The 25265-nt window shown below is 33.6% G+C and overlaps 3 protein-coding genes across 4 annotated transcripts in view; 1 reads left to right on the top strand and 2 right to left on the bottom strand.

The window, feature by feature from the left end:
- The window catches only part of LOC111489741 (serine/threonine-protein kinase STY8-like), a 10170-nt gene extending 5324 nt beyond the window's left edge, over positions 1-4846 (top strand). The window contains exons 9-16 of one of the 2 annotated variants that reach the window (XM_023138093.1): positions 106-213; positions 909-982; positions 1735-1910; positions 2771-2863; positions 2989-3069; positions 3282-3332; positions 4057-4197; positions 4285-4846. In XM_023138093.1, the coding sequence (XP_022993861.1) occupies positions 106-213; positions 909-982; positions 1735-1910; positions 2771-2863; positions 2989-3069; positions 3282-3332; positions 4057-4197; positions 4285-4332 (772 nt within the window). In that variant the 3' untranslated portion in view covers positions 4333-4846. Of the gene's footprint in view, positions 1-105; positions 214-908; positions 983-1734; positions 1911-2770; positions 2864-2988; positions 3070-3281; positions 3333-4056 lie in introns of both variants that reach the window. The other variant, XM_023138092.1, reaches the window with a different exon arrangement.
- A 2686-nt stretch (positions 4847-7532) lies between these two features.
- Positions 7533-9210, bottom strand: LOC111489763 (extensin-1-like). The gene is made up of 3 exons (XM_023138137.1): positions 8247-9210; positions 7977-8105; positions 7533-7798 (listed from the first exon to the last, which is right to left on the bottom strand). The coding sequence occupies exons 1-2, from the start codon at positions 9174-9176 to the stop codon at positions 8001-8003; spliced, it is 1035 nt and encodes a 344-aa protein (XP_022993905.1). The 5' UTR covers positions 9177-9210; the 3' UTR covers positions 7533-7798; positions 7977-8000.
- A 13752-nt stretch (positions 9211-22962) lies between these two features.
- On the bottom strand, positions 22963-23265 carry LOC111489394 (extensin-like). The gene has a single exon (XM_023137584.1). It carries the CDS (start codon positions 23263-23265, stop codon positions 22963-22965), a length of 303 nt encoding a protein of 100 aa, XP_022993352.1.
- Positions 23266-25265: the final 2000 nt, after the last annotated feature.

Genomic DNA, 25265 nt, shown 5'->3' with positions numbered 1-25265 from the left:
AAAAAAAAAAAAAAAAAAAAAAAAAGAAGGGAACAAAGGCTTCTAGAATGGATTATTCATCTTCCATAGTACCTGTACCGTGGATTATTCATCTCCCATCTGCAGGTATCATGGATTATATCTTGGTCATGATGTAGCTGTCAAGATATTAAGATCTGAAGATCTAAATGATGATTTAGAGGATGAATTCAATCAAGAAGTGGCAATTCTCAGGTAATTTTGATAGTTATGTCCCAAAATTATTGTACTGTAAATTTAAGAATTCACTGATCATTTCTGCCGGAGGACACCATCTCTTGATGGCAGTCATTTTTCTTGCTTATTTATGGCTAATATTTTCTTGCGAACTTCTATATCTTAATAGTTTATTTAGTTAAATCATGCAGAACATGTGCACTGTTTCAGCTTGAAAGTATACATGCTGGTAGATGCACATTTTTCACAAAGTGATCTCGTTGGTAGATATTATGAAATAGCTTCTTTTTGTTTTGTTTCTAGAGGAGATTATGTTTGGATACTTTACATATAGGGGGCCTTCAGTTGTTTTAATTACTGTTCAATTAATGAATTTGAAATGAACTGCATTCCTGAAAATGAAATTGCAAATATGATGTTCATAAAATTCCTCGTTCAAACATTGTAAAAGAATTAATTACATTCGTATCTAAAGGATCTTCTGGCAGACAGTAACATTGTTTAGTGGCTGCAGATTCAAAATCTTCAAATTCGTCAAACTGTTTTGATGTTTGCCACTCCACATTTTCCCCGATCCCTCGATAATAGTTTCCTTTTATTTCAGCATTTATGAAGGGATATTTCGAGAGTTATATTTTTTAATCAATTTATTATAGGTGTATCTACCGCCATACATCCTTTTGTGAAGGGATCTTAATTAATCTGAAATGCAGGAAGGTCCAGCACAAAAATGTAGTTCGTTTTATAGGTGCGTGTACGAACTCTCCACATTTGTGTATTGTAACAGGTATGGAAATCTCTGCTCGATTGTTCCTTCTTTTAATTTTTTATGTCCTCTTTTTTCATCAATTTTGGTTAGTTCTTGTACGATCTTCTTCTGTAGTTTTACATGTATATCTTGATAGATGTTTGCCTGCTTCTTACAAGAGTTGCATGCTAAAAAGCGCAATACTGCACCAATCAGAAGATTCAAGCGAAGCTCTCCTAACTTCATGTTCTAGTGAAAGGTTTTGATGGAGGTCAACTTTGTTACGACAAATAGTTATGTCCTTGGAGACTAAGTTGGCTGTCTGAAATTTGCCTGACATTAGTTTTGGCCAATAGATAAAACTACCAATTTTATGATTTTTTTTTTTCTTTTTGAAAAGGCAATAAAAGTTTCCATTTGTTTTAGGATGAACATAGTATCTTCACAAGGTTTAAATTTCATTATAAGAAGCGTTAGTAACTCAACATTGACATTTGCATTCACCGTAGTATCCGGAGGATATTATAGTGCTTTGCGTTAGTCTTGAAGCAAAGAAATACAGAGGGGTGGGTGGTAGTTTTGTTGCAATAGTACTAATGTAGGGAAATTTTATTGCATTTTTGTAGCTCCATCTGTATTTATACTTCACCCCAGAAATGCCTAATTTGGCTTGCGTTCTGGATTGGAAATTGGTCCTTAAAGTTCACTTTCTTCTGTAGTTCTGTTTTATTGGATTTGTGTTTTAACTGTATTATTCAAATACAATTTTTAAAATTTGTCGTTTCTTGCAGAGTATATGCCAGGAGGGAGTCTTTATGATTACTTGCACAAGAATCATTGCGTGTTGAAGCTCTCACAACTGCTGAAGTTTGCTATTGATGTTTGTGAAGGAATGGAGTACTTACATTTAAATGACATTATTCATAGAGACTTGAAGACAGCAAACCTGCTAATGAACACTCAACATGTAAGATTACAGTAATGTGAGCATCTTAAACGATTATTTTGATATCAAACGGGTTTTATATGAATTAGGTGTTGGAAGATAACAGAATGAAAATATATTTGAAAGTTGTTTTGGGGTTTGGAAGGAGTCATTCCATCCCCTGGATTAAGGGAAAAAGAAAGAGGAGTAAGCATACTAAAATAGCTATTGTAAACGAGATATTACTCTAAGCTCTAATATGATTATTTAGAACGGGAGATGTACAAATTCACTCTACCATCAACAATTAACATTCACTGTTGTCCTGAGCTGACTGAAAAAGAAAATATATTAACTGGTGTCATGTTGCTAATACGAAATACATGTGAAAGCGTCTTCACATATAACTGTTACTTTCTATTGGCATTTTGGACTAAATTAGATACATAACGGGATGGACTTTTGTATTAGTGGTTAACATTGCTGGGATCCTCTGGTTGTTTTGATCATTTCTTTTAACTGTTGAAGCAGTTGTACACTTGTATTACTTGTGTGGAATTTTGGAGCAGGATTTGCATGTGTTTCCTGAGTTGTACATTTGTCTATTCTCTTGTTAAAAGATAGTACTGCCAACATAGAAAGAGAGCTGAAGGTAGGAAACTTGTTTTGTAGATTACATTTCCACATAATGTTCTTTATTATAAATTTTCTTCTCACAATTACTTCCTGTTGATTTAGCGAGTCTCATTTAAAAGTTTCGTTTACTTTCATCCTATGGAGAATCAATGGAGGCCAAGGAAATAAGCCAGTATTATCGTAGTGATGTGCTTTTATGAGCTTGTACTAACTATGGATTTTAATCTACTAACGTGTAAAAGGCATGTACTTTTTTTGCATTCAAGGTTGTGAAGGTGGCAGATTTTGGAGTTGCACGATACCAGAGTCAAGGAGTAATGACAGCAGAAACTGGAACATACAGATGGATGGCACCTGAGGTGATAATCTGTCGGAGGATATTGGCAAATTACCATGCCACTTGCTTAATTTCCTAATTTATAGTATTAGCAGCATTTCAATTTGACTTCAATCTTTTTGCTTTGATTTTACTTTTCACCTCAAGGTAATAAATCATCTGCCATATGATCAGAAAGCAGATATTTTCAGTTTTGCGATTGTGCTTTGGGAACTAGTAACAGCAAAGGTACATCTCAAGTTGACTACAATATTACATTTCCTTATTTATTTATATATATATTTTTTGCTTGCTTGTATTTTAGGGCTGCTAGTACTGTGCAATATTGTATATAAGATGATAACATATCTTTATCATTTTTTTGTTGATCGCTTAATAGTTATTGGACAATTACTCCATGCTTTTGATTATTCTTTTAACCAAAGCTTTTGGTATCTCAGGTTCCGTATGATTCCATGACACCATTACAAGCCGCCCTTGGAGTAAGACAGGTTTGTGTATGTCCTAATTTTTTGTGCATTACTTATTTTTTTGAGCTTCCATTGAGAAAAATAAGAAAAAGGAAAAAGAAAACTCCAGCCCAACAAAAAAATGAGACTCCAAGAAACTACAAAAAAGAACTACAATCCAACAAAATCAAACCAAAGGTAGTCATAGTTACAAAAAGGCTTAGTGACACATGTCAATGTTGAACCTCAACACCTCCCAAACCTCATCACACGACCTCTCATCTCTCTAGCAATCATATTGTTTCCATAAAATAAGAAGCTAGCTTGCCCCAATAAATTGCCTGAAAAGGCCAACTGAGCATCTCCTCAAATAATAGTTTAGCCATTGTCATTCCAAGCTAGAAAAGAAGACTCATTTCTTTCTTCCCTTCTATAGAGCACCTATGTACCAATGATAAATGGGGAAATTTGACGTAGCTGCTGTATGCATCTCAGTTTGATTAAAATAAAAAAAAGAGGGAAAAAAAGTCATGCCTATTATACATAAATGGGGAATTAGAAACGTACCAAACTAAACAGAAGATTCAATTTACAGTTTGTGAAAGGAAAGATGGGGGCAATCGAAGAAGGTTGCTGTTTAATATAAAGAACAACATCAAAATAAATAGGATGATTTAGAAGAATGCTCCGGTTGCTGTATTATTTCCCCTTTAGCGACTTGGCAGAATACAGAATTCTAGGCTTAGACTTCATAATCTGTTTTCAGGGACTGCGTCCAGATCTTCCCAAAAATGCTCACCCCAAATTGTTGGATTTGATGCGACGATGTTGGGATGCAGAACCTGAAAATCGGCCTCCATTTACTGAGATAAAAGTTGAACTTGAAAATCTGCTCGAAGAAGTTCAGGTATACCTCCTCCCTCTTGTCTTTACAGCCTCATGCACAATACACAACATGATACCCTTCTAACTTTCTGATCCCATGTGTACTTAGATGTGTACAAAATATGAAGAAAATTATGCAGCAGTTAATGGCAGCTAATGTAGCTGTAGAAGTTCAGGGCTTTATCCTGTATTTTCCGTGAGGTATTTATTTTGTTTACCACTTCTGGTTCTTCATATAGTTACACAAATATTGTACATCTGGGAGAGAAAGAAGTATAGAGGCGGCGCAGTGCAAAAAGAGAAAAGAAAAAGCATGTTCTCATTACAAAAATACTTGTTGCCACGAGGATGTTTTCAGTAAATATAGTAAAATTATCTGTTTTTAGCCTTTCAAGTTGTTCAGTGGCCCATAGGTGCATATACATTCTTGGTTCTCCCCACTTATTTAGAGGCTATACCATACATTATAGAAAATTGGCAGCCTTATATCAGCTTGCCAAAAACTTACAATTATTATCAGGTAATTGGATTCTTTCTGATTTCTTTTTGTTCTTGTAAGGAACTTTAATCTCGTGTTTGTTTTGGAAAACTATTCACCAATTTGTGTAAAAGGAATTTTCTTTATTGAAAGGAAGAGCAGGGAAAAGTAGTAGATAGTTTCCAAATTGGATCACATTCTTGCCTTTGAAGCAAAGATGATTAAGAACTGAAGACTTTCGGCAACTTTATTCAAATTTTGCTGTTTTAGTCGATCAAGCTTTAGGTTATTGTTGCAGCCATATTAAAATAGAAATGATTCCCAAGACAATATCTGCACATTGCAAGGGAAATGAGCAAGATTTATATGACTATGATTAGTCTTCTGGAAACCCAAAGAGAAATCCACCAAGCTTCTCTTTGAAAATATGATTAGCCTAATTGGTCTGTTGCAGCCTTGTTTGTGCAAGCTTCTCTTTGAATTTAAAGATAATTAAAGTTTATGTTCTTCCTCTTCCCCAAGAAAGCAAACTCCAATACCATTAAAATAGTTTGAATATACGTCTGCTTTTGTGTACCGTTTAAGTCTATTGTTAGCATATATTATCCTTTTTAGGCTTTTCTGTTCGGAGTTCTCCTCAAGGATTAAAACGCATCTGCTAGGGAGAGATTTTCTACACCTTTAGAAAAGATGTTTCATTCCCATTCTTGACCAATGATAGTAGAGTCATGTTGTACGTTCACTTGTGTCAATAAAAATAAACAAAAAATATATAACTCTATTTGAGATTCATAGGAAACAATCAAAGATTAGTATTTCGAAATTTTTCTAATGTCTAGTCGATCTTTTGAAAATCCTAAAATGTAAAATTAGCATCTCGAAGTTTTCTCTTTTCTCAAATGTCTACCTCGATCTTTCGATAACCCTAAAAGTAAAATCACCTAAAAGATAACAACTTTTTCTTAATTTTGCAAAATGATTCTGCAACGCGTTTTTGCCATTGTTCTTGATATAATCAAATCCCACTTGGATTCTTGTTGTTTGTTTCATAGCAACAACTGTCTTCCCTTTTTTCCTATTCTTCTCTATTCTCAAATGGACAAAGTGAGGTTTGATGTATGCATGTGAACCTAACCCCACTTTTCAACCATACTCCCATCAATGTATACGATCACGAAGGTTTAACATTCAAAATTTGTTGTTGTTATTTAATCTACATTTATGTATTTCCTATGAGATAATATACAATTGAAAAAAAAAAAAAAAGGGAAATTCTTTTAACTATTAAGTAAAATTTGTTTAAGATAAAAATATTCTAGAAAACGACCCGATCAGCTCAATTAAACCCATCCGATTGAGTTGAATTATAACTTATTTAGTTGGGTTGGATTCAAATAAATGATTTTTTTTTATTATTTATTTTCTAATTAGAATATAATTTTTCAAAACACTCTATTCTAAATAAAAATATATTTTACATATTAACATTTTAATTTTTCATAAAACAAAAAATTGAATTGAGTTCATTATTTAAGAAAATCCGTTTGAGTAAAAAGAAATTACAATCCGAGTAACTGGGCTAAGTACAACTCAATTCATAAACACGCGCACAATATACTAAATCGAAAACCCTCCAAGTAAACAACAATCCATATTTTAATTAGATGATCATATTTGTATTTGAGGATGTCGAAAGTTGCATAGATGTGTACCCATCATAGATTGTACAATTTGAGGAGTATTAAAAAAAGGGCGAAGCATAAAAGTTATTAAATACGACAATATTACTTTCTTGAAAACGTGTGGGGTTCGTAAAGTAAAATTCCTTTGCCATTTGTTTTGATATTATTCAAAAGCTTAAGAATCTTTTTTGGGACAAAAAGAAATTGTAAAGGATTCCATTCACATGCCATAATTAAATTACAATGCATTTTCCTCATATCATCAACTTATATTATAAAGTTTAGTGGATACATATTTTATATTATTCAACTTTCAATTTCAATTTTATGTTCTTAAGAAATACATTATCGTCCCACAATTACATTTGGAATGGAAATTATTTAAAATTTTGATCACAACTCAGTTTAAATCATCACCACATCGTCTCACGTATAAACTTTCATTAAATTTAAAATGTTTAAGAAAATAAAAATTAAAATAACTAATTAATTTATTCTAATTACTTTATATTTCGAATTAAAAAACGAATGCTAATATAAAGTCAAAAATGACCATTTAGCTTGAATGTTTGGCATAGAATAATCACCGACCCCAAAGTTGATAGCAATTATTGTGGATGGGGCCCTTTATGATTGGATTGACCATATAAAAATAAAAACAACCAACTTTCATTTATGTCGAAGGAAGGAGCATTTTGCTAACCTATTGACTTAGTTGTTGAGTAAGGGCTGGGGAAGGTACAACTATGCATACCTTTAAATGAATTTCGACCTTTGCTGAGTCACAGGCAACGTTTCGAAAAGCAAACACGAGTTAGGTGGTGTTATTATAGCAAGAGATAGGTCGATCTCTACTCCATTTTACAACTTTTTTTCAATTAAAGCCGACGACCGAACATTCAAACTAACACATAGTTCAATTAGGCTTCAAATTTTATACGCTTCTTGTAACGATGTATTAATCTATATTACTTCGACGATAATACCCTTAATCGTAATTTTTTAATAGAAGGAAATGGAACTCCATTTTACAACTTTTTTTCAATTAGAGCCGACGACGGAACATTCAAACTAACACATAGTTCAATTAGGCTTCAAATTTTATACACTTCTTGTAACGATGTATTAATCTATATTACTTTGACGATAATACCCTTGATCGTAATTTTTTAATAGAAGGAAATGGAAGTTTGGGAGGAGAAAAGTTGGAATGCATTTATTGAGATATATAAACATAAAAGAAAGCATAATAAGCTCTGATTTGAGCAAAAGAAGGTAGAGACAAAGACAACATGGGAATATGTCTTAGAAGGAAATACATTAATTAAAAAAAAACTACATTAATTATGATATCTGCGATGAAATAGAAACACCAAACTAAAATTCACACTATTCTTCAAATCTTTGAACGCACACTCTTATTTGACTTCCACATCTTAATAATATATTCTCATCTCGTCTTCCTGCACCAAAATAAAAAGAAATAAATAAAGAACAGTCCAAAATAGTGACGTTTCTATGTGGATTGAAAGTAACATGTTTTAATTTTGTGTTATTCACGTGGAAAAAAGACAATGAGATTTGGTGGGAGATTATTATGTTTTCCTTTTTGTAACTTGTTTGGTGGAAGAATTAAATTACCTTGGTATAAAGAGCGTTTAATTCCTAGTAGTGTGGAGGGGGTGGTGATGAGTAGTAATAGACGGGTGGCGGTGGAGAGTGGTACACCGGTGGCGGTGGAGAGTGGTACACTGGTGGTGGGTAGTATACCTTTTTCGGTGGTGGTGGAGAATGGTACACTGGAGGTGGGTAGTATACCTTCTTGGGTGGTGGTGGAGAATGGTACACGGGAGGTGGGTAGTATACCTTCTTGGGTGGTGGTGGTGAGTAGACTGGCGGTGGGTAGTATACCTTCTTCGGTGGTGGTGGAGAGTAGACGGGTGGTGGGTAGTATACCTTCTTTGGTGGTGGTGGAGAGTAGACGGGCGGTGGGTAGTATACCTTCTTAGGTGGTGGTGGAGAATGGTACACTGGAGGTGGGTAGTATACCTTCTTCGGTGGTGGTGGAGAATGGTACACGGGAGGTGGGTAGTATACCTTCTTTGGTGGTGGTGGAGAATGGTACACAGGAGGTGGGTAGTAAACCTTCTTTGGTGGTGGTGGAGAATGATACACGGGAGGTGGGTAGTAAACCTTCTTTGGTGGTGGTGGAGAATGATACACGGGAGGTGGGTAGTAAACCTTCTTTGGTGGTGGTGGAGAATGATACACGGGAGGTGGGTAGTATACCTTCTTGGGTGGTGGCGGAGAATGGTAGACGGGAGGTGGGTAATACACCTTCTTAGGTGGTGGTGGAGAGTGATAGACGGGAGGTGGATAGTACACCTTTTTCGGTGGTGGTGGGGATTTCACAGGTGGTGGATAGTACACCTTCTTAGGTGGTGGAGGAGAATGGTAAACAGGAGGTGGGTAGTACACCTTCTTCGGCGGTGGTGGAGAGTGGTAAACAGGAGGTGGGTAGTACACCTTCTTCGGCGGTGGTGGAGAGTGGTAAACAGGAGGTGGGTAGTACACCTTCTTCGGCGGTGGTGGAGATTTCACAGGTGGTGGATAATACACCTTCTTAGGAGGTGGCGGAGAGTGGTAAACCGGAGGTGGGTAGTAAGACTTCTTGGGAGGTGGTGGAGAATGGTATACCGGAGGCGGATAGTATACCTTCTTAGGCGGGGGAGGCGAGGCATAGACATAATTAGCATGGGTGGTAGATGGCAAGTTTAGGGAAAGGATAGCAAGAAAGGCACCAAAAAGGAGAGGAGCCCATGAAGATCCCATTTTTCCCATCCTTAGGAATGGATTGGTGGGTTTCCACAACGCCTCCCCTCCCCTTTATATAGCTTCGGCCTTTTACCCACTTTACTCACTCACTCACTCAAAGCTATGCTATGGTGAAAATTAAATTAATATTACACACACCTACTATATTGTCGGTAGACGACATAGGGTTATAATAATAATCATATGTTTGGACATATTATGAAACCCTCCACCAAGCTTCTACCATATAATATACGATTTTAGGCATTAAAGATGTGAGATTTGGCACTAATTATAGGACTCAACTTAGAATATTACACCAAATGTTAATTAAATTATGTCACTCTAAATCTCATGCATCATATTAAAATGATAGTGTGCAGTGTATGAAAGTGGGTGGGGTTGGATGAATTTAGGAAGGGTTGATGGGAGTGGGTCCCGGCGGCTTGACTTTTTCTTCCTCTAATTTTAAGATTGAATCAATGGCTGTGGTCCAATTTGTAGGGTTGCTTGCATGGCCTTGCCTTGTTTGACTCCACGTCTACTATTCAAACCTTGCTACTACTCATGTCTCTTTCTTTTCCCATTCCAAACCACTTCCAATTGTGTTCGTTTACGTGTTCGAGTACTATATAGTATATTGATATCGCTCGATAATTGTATTAGCTCTAGAGACTAAATCGATATATAATGTAACTATTCATGCCTTTACTTTTGCTCGTTACGTATCATGGTTTTAAAACGTGTCGATTACGGAGAGGTTTCCACATCCTTGTAAGGAAGATTTTGTTCCTTTCTCCAAAATGACTGCTTAGAAGTTTCCACACCCTTATAATAAAACTTTGTTCCTTCCTCCACACCCCTTGGGAACCCAGCATCTTTGTTTGCATACCACCCGGTGTTTAGCTCTGATACCATTTATAAGAGCCAAAACCTACTGCTAACAAATATTATTTACTTTGACCCGTTATGTATCGCTGTCAGGCTCACGATTTCAAAACGTGTCTACTAGAGAGAGGTTTCCACATTCTTATAAAGAATGTTTCATTTCCTTCTCCAACTAACGTGAGATCTCACGTATAATCTTTCGATTTTATGTTTTATAGATATATGTTTTAATTTTAGGTTTTGGGAATAGTCTAGATTTATCTAAAAATATTATTTTTGATGTGATGATTATGTTTTATATTTAAAAATTAATGTTTTTTTTTTTTTGGATATTTTGTAAAACTACTTTATTTCTAAAATATATATATATATATATATATATATATATATATATATATATATATATATATATATTAAAAACACCTTTTTTATCTTTTGGTTTGGTTGATTCCAACTACTCTCATCTTCCTACTTTTCTCCAATTTAATAAACTATAAACTTCAATTACTTATGGTACCCACATATTTTTCCTTTTTTTTTAATTCACAAATTAATGAATTTTAAACTAAATTAATAAAATGTCCCTAAATATTGTAATTTATCTAAATAAAATATTCTTAATTTTTTTAAAAAAAATTAAAAAATACACTTTTCATGAGTTACTAATGGAAATTATTAGTAATTTATTAAAAAAATATCCTTAAAATTTTATAGGGTTTCAAAATTACTTTTAAATTTTAAAAATTTGGTAGTTCATAAAAAAAAATTATAAATATATTTTTAATTTTTTAAAAAATATTTAAAAGATGTTTTTGAAATTTTTAAAAAATTTAAAGGTATTAATCAAATTTTTGAAAATTTAAAAACTTTTTAAAAATTTAAAGATATTTTTATTAATTTAATCCTGATTTTTTTCTTTCTTCTAAACTAATATGTCTACATACATTTAATAAGGAACCTAAATCATTATTATAAATAATATTGTTCAACCTTTCTAATCATATATTCGTTAGTTCTCACATTAATTTCATACTTTATTTTAAAGATTTTTTTAAAAAGTCCGAGTATAATTTGACCTTCATTTTATAGGATTACGTTAAATTTGTAATTAAACAATATAAAAATAAAATGTAATAAAAATGTTCTATAAGTATAATTCAAAATTTAGGGACATAAATAAAATATTTTAAAAATTTTAATTTAGACCAAACAAAGGCATATGATTTATAAATTTAATTTCTATATAATTAAAAAAATGTTTTAATATGAAAAGTTTAAATAATGAAATTAAATGAGATTAAAAAAATAAAGGTGGAATAAGAGGACAAAAATTCATAAATATTTTCTTGTGATTTATTCTCAATTAATTAATAATTATTTCCTAAGGAGTTGTTAGTCAATGGGTTCCCAATTGTTTTTTGTAACGTCAATATGAACATATGACATTTTTGACCTTTGGTACTATATAATATATATATATATATATATATATATATATATATCACTAATAATAATTAATTTATGGGGGAAATCCATAAAATAAAATAAATAAGAGGAATAAATAAAAGGAGTGGTTACAGAATTAGTGTCGAATTTTTTATTTTCAATATTATTGTCTGAAAATAGCTGTCAAATTATATTCTCTTACTTCCCCCAATTTCTTATCCAAAAATTAGGTCTAAATCTGACTCATCAGGGTCAATTTGGGTTTTAATAATATGTAAATCTAATTTCAATATTAAAATAATTAAACATGCCTCATATTCATAATCACTTGTATAATTTTTTATTAAAAAAAAAAAAAACAGATATTTTAGTATTTAAAATTTATTTATTCCAAGTCGAAGTATGCACACAAAACTACGATAAAAATTATTTTTACAGACCTATATAAGTCATTTCACCGTATTTTATTTTCACTCACATGTATCGAATATATATATATTGTTAAGGATATTTAGTAATAAATTATAGTTTACCATATATATTATATTTGATATTTTATTATAAGGCAAATATCTAATATTTGCCTTATTATCATAGGTATCTTTCCATTTATTATTATTTTCATATCTTTCTAATTTATTTGATTATAAATAAGATAACTTTCACACCATTTAGATGTGGTGGATTAATCAAATATTCACATATATATATATATATATATTTATCGGTAATAATTTTGAATCATGAATATATATATTAAAATAAGGTTTACTGAAATCCGCCTAACTTAATATTAAAAATATTTATTTATTTTTTAAAAAATTTCGCTGTTGACTTTATTTCACTCTTATCAGTTATCCAGCACATGTTTTTTTATTTTTTTATTTTTATGAAAGGTACTAAATATATTTTTATAAATAAAACATTTAAAATCTTAATTATTTAAATAACTCCAAGTTGTGGTGGCTGTCATGTTTTTAATGCCCATTTTCTTAAATCTTTAAGATTGAATTTGAAATTTTCATACATATTTTTTTACTTAAAATTAAAGGAATTTAATTTGTAATGATTTAATATTTTAAAATAATATTAGTTTTTACGTCATAATTATATTTTTTTAACACTAATTTAGAACCTAATTTTTATAATTAACCTTTTCTTAATATTTCTGGTTAGGCTGCTTTCTAATGAACAAGAATCTCAACCTTTTTTGCATCCTAGAGGACGTAGCTGGCACACAAAACAAAGGAAAGGGGGGTTCGGGGTCGGCACATGGTCAACGGTTTGGTTCGATTTATTTAGATTCTTATAATACGCGTTAACTAAAAGAAACTAAACAAGAAAATCTTGATTACCCCACTTTTAAATATCGAACAACAATCAAATATACCATAAACATCAAACCACATATCGATCCATCCTTTTCAAATTTCTCAAATTTTCTTCGAACCCTATTGCAAGAGTCTCGTATACCAATCTAAACCCATAACCAGAGTATAACGATCTATGCTCAAGATTTGAATTTGACACTTGATGGTCTCAGTATTCTCCTACGACATGGTCACATTATCTACTCATTGTTTGTTAAGAGTGAAGACTATCCTCAGAGACCAACTTGAGTCCTTCCAATATTGTTTTATCCTCACTCACATGCATCCTACGAAAATTCTTAGAAAATCACCCAACACAAAATTGCTTCAAGTAAAGCACGTTTAACCATAGAGTTTTATGATTGACCCATCGAAAAAGAACGTGCACCTTGTTAGTATAGATAATGACTTTCAATCCTATCATCAAGATCCCACTATATGATATCAGTTTATTCATGTATTTCTCCTTTAGATTTAAGCCCATGAACCGACAGATACAACATACAAATTTGCGGGTAAGGTGACAAAACTTTAGACGGTCACGACGTTTCTAATCATCAATTTTGTATTCTATATATTTAAAACCATGTCTCTACAAACTTTTAATATGGGTGGACAGGTGGCAACGATTGATGGGTCCTTTTTGTTAGTAGTAAAAGTTAGAACATTAATGTAATGAATTATTTGCGATGTTCATAAGTCATGGGTTTGATTTTGTGTATTAAAACGAATTGAAATGATTGAAAAGATGTAAACATTATGATGGAATTTAATATATGAATATTGGGTTGGTATATGCCATTCAAGATTCCTGTCCGAGATATAATATTTGGAGTATATATCTTAAATATTATATTTTAATATTTTTTTCAATATATTTTATTTTATTTTTAATATTTAATTAGTTTATATTTTACTTATTGGATAGGTATTAGTTGTTAGCTTGTATCCTATTTAATCACGTTTATTTGGATATCTAGAATCATTCAGATGGCCTCTTTATTTATTAATACTTTCTACGAAATTAAAATAAAATTAGAATAATTTTTGCTAAATATTTATATAACTCAACAAATTTGTGGTCAAAATTGATTTTTTTTTTTTCGATTTAATATTAATAATGATTTTAAAGATAAGGTTGATTTGAAAATACATGTTAAAGAAATGGAGTGTAAAGAAATTAGGTAGGAAAGATAAAATTTAATAAAATTTTAAAACACACGATGGGATTAAAGTAATGGAATTGTCATATTTTCAACATTAATTTAATGTAAAGTGAAGAGCGTTGAACGAGTCTTGTATTGTTTGGTGAAGTGAAATAGCCGAAGAAAATGAGAAGGCTTTAGAAAACAACATTAATATGAAGCACGTTATTAGTATAGATAGTGACTTTCAATTATTTTAAACGTTTTTTTAGTCATTTTATACTCGGAATCGCTCTCATTTAGATATAGTATTGATTCATTCATGTATCTCTCGTTTTGGTTCGGGTGTCAAGTTTGAGTTTGAGTTAATGTTATATTAATTTTTGTGACCTATTTTGCCATTTACATATAAGGGGTGTTGTGATGTATTTATGACAATTAGTGTTGTTGAAAGGCCCATTTAGTTTATTGCATAAGTAGGCATCTTAAGCCCAATTGGGTTCAGCTTCTAATGTAATGTATTGGAATAACAAATAGGCTTGAAAATTTGAGAAGATAGCATCGAGACATTAGGAGAGTGTCACAATATTCAAGGGAGGTGGTGGATTCTTTAACCAATGATTGAGATATATCATTGTCTCTAAAACGGTGAGATTTGACGTTGGTTGGAGGAGACAAGAGTTCATGGAAACCTCTCTCTAGTAAACGTGTTGTAAAAACTTTGAGAGGAAATCGAAAGCTCAAAAAGATAATATATACGAGTAATGGGTTTGGACAGTTACAAATACTATTAGAGTCAGACATCGGACAATGTGCCAATGAGAAAGTTGAGCCCCAAAAAGAGTGACATGAGGCAGTGTGTCAGCAAGGACGCTAAACTTCAAAGGGGTAGATTGGGGGGGTCTCATATCGATTGGAGAAGGAAATGAGTACTAGCGAGGACGCTGGTTCCTGAAAAGAGGTGGAATGTGAGATCTCACATCAACTTTTATAGAGGCTAGAAAACCTCTCCCTAGCAAATGTGTTTTAGACTGATGGTGATATGTAACGGGCTAAAGCGAATAATATATGCTAGTAGTGGGTTTGAGTGGAGCCAAATATTAGGGTATGTGTCAGCGAGGATGGTAGACTCAAAAGTGTGGAAATCTCTTCCTATTATATGTGTTTTAAAAAACTTGAGTGAAAGCAAAGCTTAAAGATGACAAAATCTGTTGGTCGTGGATTTGTACGGTTACAAAAACACTTTCTTTTATGATTCAGTACTCCTGGTCATGGGGTGGTGAGTGGGAGAGAGTTGGGGAAATGGGTTAGGAGCCGGGTTTTAAATGTGAAATATCATTCGAACATTTCAGAAGGAATTAAGATTACGAGTAAAATACAAAAAAAAAAAAAAACATTATAAATTAAAATGCTCACTTCGGCCAAGGTTCTAGTAAGGAGGTGGCGGCGATGCAGGTAAGGCGCACTTTGGCCAAGGTTCATCACTTCTCTCCGGATGTTTTCCTTTATTCCCAGATGTTTTCGGACACTTATCTTCCCGGTCAGCTTTTAGTCGCCGGAATGGTTTCAGGCGAGACTCCTTCGACGGCAGCCATGGTGGGGGAGAGCTCTCCTGACTCAATACCATTTCACGTTGGAGCGCCGGTGGAGGAGAAGACAGATCGGAGCTTGTCCTGCCCAAGCCTCTCGACGGCGAGCTTGGACAAATGGACGCCGCTAAAATTCCAAAAACTAGGCACGCCGCCGCCGCCGCCGCCATCCGGATTTTTGTTCACTGTTTTCTGATTATGAATTAACTAACTACACATGTTCGTTTCTCATTAAATAAGCCTTTAGTATATAAAATAATTTTTCAAATTTTTAATATTTTATGAATATTTTCAAAGTAAAAAGTAAATTTCTAAATTAAAAATTGCATTTAGTAATGAAAGGAGATAATTAAAAATAAAATAATTGTACGGCACATTAGATTATGAATTTAAACTTGGTCAAATCTCATTTTGGTTAATTTTGTCAACTTAATTAATATTGTCAAATCAGAAATGGAGTGCATCAAGTTTATTTAATTCAGTTCGTAACATTAATTAATATTTTTAATGTTTCCACCAACTAAATTGAATTGACAGTTTAAAAAAGAATTAAAAAAATACTAATTATTTGAATTTTTCAAACTAATAATTTGCTTTTATTTAGGTTACCTTGAAATATTGACGTGTTTCTTAAGGATCCTTCTTTATATTAAACATTATGCATAAATTATAATATACTTATATTTAAAAATCTGATTAAAATAATGATTTCATAAATAAATGAATATGAAAAAGACCAATAAAACCTCGTAGAAAGAGTCCACCTTAAAATAGTTTGGAGGGTGATTTAGGAATCAAATTCTCGGAAAGTCAAGTACGTTGTCCTCGTCCCTTATGACACCGTCGTTTGGGTCGACAAGGACGATTAGAAAACTAATTTATTGTATTCATATCTGCATACTATCTATCGCTGCTTTTTATTCTCACTTGCCTAACTCAACACGAATTGAATACCAAATAAATATGACAGTCGTTAAAATTGGTCGACATTTGTAATATTTGTTAATCGCTTCATAAAATTTAATTAATTACAAAATGCAACAAATTACGGCTGATTTTCTTGGTTAGAATAAAATTATACAAAAAAAAAAAAAAAATTAAGTAGGATTTCACGTACAAATAATTTAAAAGCGTCAAAACTATAAAAATGAAATTGATACGAATCATAGGACTAACAAAATTAAGAGTTGCAATACGATAGAACTAAATTGAGTATTAATCACAAATACTTGGTTAATGTTCATTTCATGACGCAATATAGAACGTTGTAATTTGTTCGTTCCAAAAAAAAAAAAAAAATTATATTTTTAAATACTTAAAATCAAATGTAATATTGAACCCATGACGGCGGTCAACCAACACTATTCACATTATAATACTTTCTCGAACATCTTACTCTTGCATGCATAGTTATTTTAGTTAGAGCATAGTATAAAAATTTGAACCTCGAATCTTTAATTAACCATACTTGAACTATACTTAACTGTGATATTATATAAAAACGATACGTATATATATGTTACTATAGAAGACGATAAAAGACATACTATGCGAGCGTCAGTTTGTTTCGGCTTCTAAAATGGAGGTGGTGGCGCTTTAGGGACAGGTTGCTTTGGCCATGGTTTTCTCCGACCCTTTTCATCCTTGGACGATGGTGCTTCAGCTTCAGCTTCTCCACTAGCCTTCCCTGTAAGGCTAACTTTTATGGGGCGGCGAAATAATAGCTTCCCTGAAGGTGTATGGCATGTCGGCGGTGGCAGAGGAGAAGGGCCAACCATGGCGCTTGCCCTGCCTTCCAACGGCAGCCTTAGAGCGATGGATGCTACCAAAATACCAAACATTAGATTGGCCGTCGAATACCCCATTTCCCCTTTTTTGATCCTTTCTTCGTTATGCCTTTAAACAAACCTCTCCCACTTGCTTTTAAACGCATTTGCCTTTCTTTAATAATATTCCATTTGTGACCCGGTAATAATTTCGATAAAAAATAGTATCGACTTGTAAAACTTGTGAGTGAAGTATAATATGTGACATTGTCTGAAAATAACAACATCGTCGTAAGAATGAGTTAGTAAAACAAAAATGAGTGTAAATATTCGTAGATTTTGCGTAATATTAGTTTGTATTATATTATAACATATAAGACTAGTTCAGCTTGAATATAATCGAATATTACTTTGTTTAATTTGTCGTAATTATGAAGTCAACTTCAAAAAGTTTATTTTACAAATACAAAACTTTAGTGGCGACACTCATCAATAATATTGAGTACAATTCACTCGTTCAAAATATTTTGTTTATATGAAATTTTGATAATATTTTTCTTGCAACATCAAATATAGATATTCTCGTGAGATCCTACATTGTATGAAGAGGATAACAAAATATTATTTATAAGATTGTGGAAATCTCTGTCTAATAGACGCGTTTTACGACTTTGAGGGGAAGCTCAGGGAAAACCTATGGACATGGGTAACTACAAATGATATTAGAGCTAAGCACTGGGTGGTGTGTTAGCGAAAACGTTGGACCTCAAAAGGGATTGAATTGTGAGATCCTACATTAGTTGACGAGGGGAACGAAGTATTCTACACTGGCCCTAAGGAGATGGAGATGGATGGCGAGATATTCTTATTTTTTACAAGGGTCCTTTAACATCCTTACACTTTTAATAATATTCTTTAAAATAATAAGGTTTTATGTGGCATTTAAGGTATGGTTGTTGATTGATATGTAATGGGAAGTAAAATTAATTAGTGTAAACTCAATAGTTTATAATATAATTAGGGTTATAAAAGTGAGATTTTGAAACATAAAGACCAACTCAACGTTAAACTTGGTCAATTCTCAACCAAATATAGACAAGACTTTGATTACAAGGAGTTCCCATTTTCATTGAATTTAATTGGAGACCGGGAATGAGTGTCAGCCCCGAAGCAAGATGGATGATGAGATCTCACATCGGTTGATTGGAGAAGGAAACGAGTGTCAGCGAGGACATTGAATCCCAAAGCAGGATAGATTGTGAGATCCCACATCGATTGGTGAGAGAAAACGAAACATTTTTTATAAGGATATGAAAAATTATCCATAGCAAAAGTGTTTTAAAAATTGGGAGTCTGAAACGAAAAGCTAAGCATAACAATATCGGGTAGCTGTAGACATAGGATGTTACAATTTAACCCGACTAAATAGGATTTACTTAAGTTGATAGATTGACCTTTAACAAAAAATAACGAATTTAAGACTTTAATATTAAGTTTATATTAAGAAACAAACTATATATTATATACTTAGAGAAGATCTTTATCAACATAAGCTAGAATATGGCAGATTTAAATCCAATAATTATTCAGTATATATAAATATTACATGCATGCAACATATCTAGAACGGGGGCGGCGGCGACTTTCTGACAAAATCAGGAGGCCATTGAAATTTGGGCGGCGGTGGTGACGGATTAGTGGCCTTTCCACATGGCGGAGGCGGAGGCGGCGGTGGCGGTGGCGGCGGTGGTGGTGGTGGAGGAAGAGTTTTTCTGTGGTGACGAGAAGAGCGGGCATCGACGGCGGAGGGGAATCCCAAAGAAAGGATTAATACGGCTAACACGGCGACAACGAGAGGAGCCATTGAAGACCTCATTTTTAGTGTTTTATGTGTTGAATGCGAAAATGGGGTTTGGTTTAGGGTTCATATAATGTCGCACCACGCCAACCACTCCCGGCGGCTGCTTCATATTTCTCTCCAAGTTGGTGAGACCAATTATTAAAATATATATACATACATACATACATATATATATATATATATAATATGTTTAATAAGTTGTAAATTATAATCTTAATATTATTGTATGAGGGGATTACCATATTATTCAACATAGGTTAGCTAAAATTATATAATTATTTTATTTATATTGTTTGTATATATGGATTACCCAAGGGAACACATTAAATATACTTTGACCCGGCTCATTTGGTATATAAAAGGCAAGATTTTATTAAATTACATGGACGTTACCTCCCAAGTTAAAGTGATATTGGATTAGGATTCGAAATTTGAATTCAACATCTGATAGTCTTAGTATTCTCCTACGATATGATCATGTTGCCTACGTTCAGGATACTATAGAAAATGAATCTGCTAAGGAAGGTTACAGATTCAGTCAAGATGATGAAGCTTATAATATTGTAGCTACTCGTAGTTATGATTATCCAATATGCTAGTTTCAACAACTCTCGTTTTTTACACTTCTTTCTAGCTACTTGGCCTGGTATCTGGTTCACCGCTTTAGGTACTAGCACTACGACTTTCAACTTAAATGGTTTCAATTTCAATCAATTTGTAGTTCATAGTCAAGAATTATTAACTGTGCTAATCTTGGTATGGAAGTTATACATGAACGTATGATTATATTACCTATGTTCCTAGCTTTTTAATAGTGAAGACTATTTCCATAGACCAACACAAGTTGTTATAGCATGTTTTGTCCTCACTCACATGTATATTAGAAAAAAAATTATACGAAATCACCGGACATAGAAATGCTACAAATAAAGTAAGCATCTTGTCATTTGTATTAAGTCGTTCTTAGTCATCTTATCTTCAGAATCGCTATCATTCATATGTGGTCTCAGTTTATTCATGTACCCGATTCCTTTAATAAGATGTCACAATTACTGATGTATGTAGTTACGAGCATTTACGCGCAAAAGAGAATTGAGATAACAACTAAATTACTCAAAACACCAACCAACATGACCAGCAGAAGCATTGAAAAACATAACATAACACAACACAAAGCGTTTACGAACAAAAATGAAAATCCACAACCATGCAATAGAAGAACAAAACTATAAATGAAAGTGAGGAAGAACGTCTAAAATAGTGCATGCATGTTGGGTGGCCATGCATGAATGTTGATATCAAAACAGTTCCTCCTCCATACTATAATGCCCCAAGTAAGGAGGTGGTGGCACCCTTGGCTGGACGTGAGGTGGCCATTGATATCCTCTCTTCCAACGCCATGCAGGCTGTGGTTTGTTCGTGGGCGGCGAAGAAGCCCGATGGTAAATGGAATTGGCTTCTTTCAATGCCAGACATGGCGAGAGAAGCAAGAACAGCAATAATGAAGCAAGAAGAACACAATTAAACTTCATTTCTCAATACCAATTTGGTAGAGAGGCTTTAGATAATGAACAACAACACTTCATTTCTCAATTTATATTACACAATTATGGTATTTAATTAACTAAAACAGTATTCATTTGAAAATTTTTGTTTTTTTCTTTAAAAAAAATATATATATCAACTTCCAAACAGATACCCAATTTAAACCTGGTCAAAACAATCCATTGTATTTTATTTCTTCATAAAAAATCGTGTTGTTACCTTAATTATGTTACACTAAATATTTTATTAATCAACTCGAACACCAACCAAGTTAAGTAACGATCAAGTTGGATATTTTATTTGATGCACAATTTAAAATGAAAAGTAAAAATCCATTATATTTACTATGAACTTAAGTTGTTACAAATGGAATCATATAAGACATTCGGATGTGAGCCAACTGTTGTGCGTCAAATGCTACAACCACAAAAATATGATACCGATTGTTGTAGCGAAAGTGGAACGAATGTACTCACAACCACAATGAACGAAATTACACAAAGAGACACCAAGATATTTATGTGGTTCGGAGAGAAGAAGTTCCTCTACATCCACAGGTAGCAACCAATCACTAATAATCAAAGTATTACAAGTGAATACCTCACTCTCATACTACAAAGTCTCTCAAGAATACAATGTGACACACAAAACTCAATCAAACTTGGATATCAAATTCCGATATCAACAACCTCCTAGACAAGCCCATTATATAGGGACAATTGTTTGAATCATCAAACTTTATGGAATTAAATAAGATTAATATTAAAATGATAACAAAATTTTAATAAATCAACCATTATAAATGGATGAGAGTTAATAACTAAATTAAATAAAAAAAAACTTATGACAATTTAGATAAACGAGAGGAGAAAAAACTTTCATTACACTCAAAACCTTTTTACTAGTACACGCGTTTTAATGGGTTGAACGAAGTCAAAAAGGGAAAGTCAAACAACAAAAATATTTATTATTTATATCATCTTCTCCAGTAATAAACACACAAAAAAAATTAGAAAATATGATTAAAAAATAGAAAAATAAAAGGAAAGAAACCCTAAAAAGCCCTCTCCTCTGACAGCCATAAGAGGTGGTTTTAGGACAGCGGTTTGTTAGAAAGGAGGTGGCGGCGATTTACGGGTGTGTCTTTTTGGCCATTGGAACCTGGGCGGCGGCGGTGGTGGCGGCGAACGGAAGCGCCTTCTCCTCGCTAGCAGCTCATATTGATGCGGCAGAAGTGGCGGTGGCGGTGGCGGAAGTGGGTGAGGGCGGGCGGCGGATGTGGAAGGGATTGGGAAGCTGAAAAAGAGAATTAATGCAACTAAAACAATGGCCATTCGACACTCCATTCTTTCCCTTTTTTGTTTGTTTGGATTTAATTCACCAATGGGTTTTGGTTTATAATGGCATTCAAAATTTTGTTGGTTTTTTATAATATATTTTGTAGTATGTTTAATTATATTGTCCACTTGGTGTAATACTCACGGGTGGCCAAAATATGATGCTTCCTTGCTGTTTTCAGAACCCACTTGTCTGCTTCCACTAAAAAATAGATATTCAAACTAGACGGCATGGAATGTAGCCAATAAAGGAGGTTTGAGCTTTTCACGCGTTTTCTTGTTTTTTTTTTGGTTTGTCGGCGGAGATTAGGAATAAGGTTGTTGTGTGTTCTTTAGTTACCACTTGGTTCATATTCAAACAAAAGCTTTAAAGAGCGGCCCCATTTTGATGCTACTATCTCATGCTTTCTTTTAACTCTTATTTTGTATTTTAAATAAAAACTCGATGCCAAATCATAAAAGAAGATTCAGATCTCGAAGTGGGTTTTCAAGAAAGTGAATTGTGAGATCCCACATCCCACATCCCACATTGGTTGGAGATATGAACGAAACATTTTTTATAAGTCTATGGAAACCTCTCCCCACTAGACACGTTTTAAAATTGTGAGACTCATGACAATATGTAACAGATCAAAACGGACAAAATCTGCTAGCGGAGGTGGATTATGAGATCTTACATCGGTTAGAGAGGCGTTCCCTTGTAAGGGTGAGTCATTCCAATAGTTGTAACTTCATACTTCACCATAATTAGCAAGTATGTATTCTTGTAACAATCCAACTATAAATAAAACTTTATTTTCTTTAAATAACATCGCTCGATGGTTCATATGAAGCTAATTAATGTATGATGCAACACACGAGGTGTGTTAGAAAGGAGGTGGAGGTGATGTATGGGTGAACTTTCTTTGCCATGGTGGCATACGATGCGGCGGCGAAGTCTTGAATTTGTGCCTGTTCTTGGGTGGTGGTGGTGCGAGCTGCGTGCAGACTGAAGGAGGAGGATATGGGAGTTTTTCAGACGGAAACGGCGGCGGAGGCTGGTATTCATGAGGGTTGGTGCATGGAGATGGGTGAAGGGAACGTGCAGCCAATTTTGAGGGGAGATCTAAAGAGAGTAATGCAATGAGAAGGGAGAAGAGATAGAAGGAGGCCAATATTAGAGACCCCATCTTGCTCCCTTTCCAATTCAATTAACGTTCTATGTTTTTTATAACAAAATTATGGTTTTAAAATACATTGATGTATAGTTTTGAGATGTCTATATTTTTGGTGCAAAATTTTCAACTTTTTGAGAAGACTTAGAATACTATTTTGTTTTTGGTAATGATTAAATTCAATTTCACGAGTATGAAAAAAGTTAGGATTTTTAAGATTTTGAATTAGGATGCCACTAGTTGGATTGGGTTGAGTTTGAAGAAATCTTTCTAATTTGGTGGAGTTACAAACCTCGTGTACATCTAGATATTTCTCTTTTATGATGAGTACGAACGCGTACATTACGATATTATGATATATTCGACCGGGTGAGCGTGCTTCGTTGAAGGGCAAACCTTAGGAGGTACGTCTATGTCTGCTTGTGGGTCCATATGCGCGTACGTTAGTCATATGTAGAGAAGTACTATACGTCCAATTTTAACATGGACTACAAATAAGAGTTCAAGACTATGAAATATTTTTATAAAAGAATAGGGTCTTTTCACGATTGTTTGTGCATACATTTCTCAATCCCAATAATACAGTTACTTGGAGTGTATTTATTAAAATACTAAAGTCACGTGTTACTCTAATTTTTTTCAAGTAAAGGTAAGACACTCATGTGCGGATGACTATGGGACCAAACCTAGGGTAGATGCATTCATGTCATTTTTTCTTCTTAACCCTTAGGTTAGATCCCGACAAATAAAAAATAAAATCAAAATTCAACACTGTTCGTTCACATTTGAATGTCCAAAGATGTGGACTTTAGGACATAAAATTCAAGGTTATAATAGTTGGGCGCAAGAATATAGAAATTTCAATATCACCCCACAAGAGTGACAATTATTCCAATAAAACGACTTGTTGCGAATGCGATTGAAATTCGAGATTGACAAGATAAAAGACTATGTACATAACTTTGCGTGGTGGAGAAGATGCTTGTAAAGGATTCATAAAGGTATTAAAATTATGTAACGTCCCGATTCCACCGCCAGCAGATATTGTCCTCTTTGAACTTTTCCTTTCGGGTTTGCCCTCAAGGCTTTAAAACGCCGGGAAGGTTTCCACACCCTTATTTGTTTGTTCTCCTCCTCAACTAATGTGGGACACCACAAATTAAGTTTTGTTGTAAAATATCAATAACTAAAATGATTAGTATGAACATGTGCATCATGATATTATACGTGCTCCTTTTCCTTCAGGGCTTCTAGCAACGTGAACGTGCGTTAGTCCGTAGTCAAACCTAGGGGACATGCATACGAGCACATCTAGTAGGTCTATGTGCGCGTACGCGAGTCATGTGTAAATAAGTGTTACACATTGGATCCTATCCGTCCATGATTAGGTGTTATTGCATTATAATGCCTCACACCAACCCGTCGATAAAATTTATGAAGTTTGGACCATAGCTAGTTTAGTAACTCTCACACAGTTTCTCACCCACGTTACCTTTATTTTTGTGTGACTACCAAACCAACTACATAGGTTAATAAGAACTCAACCAGCTAAAAATGTTAATAAGATCTCTACCGCGTTTGATTTGCACAACACCAACAAAAGATTCTCCCCAAAATGAAAATATATATATATATATATATATCCATATATAATTTAAAGATATTATAAGATATTATTTTGTTGCTCTAATCCTCCTAATCTTGTAAATGAATAATAAATGTATAAACTTATGATTAAAATAGACTATCATATTTGTAAACAAAAACTGTGTTAGTAAGGTGGTGGAGGTGATTTATGGTGGAACCTTATTGGCCATGGCTTAGCAGGAGCCGGTGGCGGCGGGGTCTTGTATTTCTTCTTGGCTGGCGGTGGTGCACCGTGTGTGCAGGCGGGAGGAGGAGGAGGATATGAGAGTTTTCTAGGCGGAGGTGGCTGCGGCGGCCGGAGAGGAGGGTGAATGTAATATGCAGTCAACTTTGAGGGGAGATCTAAGGAGACAAATACAATGAGAAGG

This window comes from Cucurbita maxima, unplaced genomic scaffold (genome assembly GCF_002738345.1).
Source record: "Cucurbita maxima cultivar Rimu unplaced genomic scaffold, Cmax_1.0 Cma_Scf00014, whole genome shotgun sequence".
NCBI lineage: Eukaryota > Viridiplantae > Streptophyta > Magnoliopsida > Cucurbitales > Cucurbitaceae > Cucurbita > Cucurbita maxima.
The sequence above is the reverse complement of the archived record's forward strand: the minus strand, read 5'-3'. Positions and strand labels throughout refer to the sequence as shown.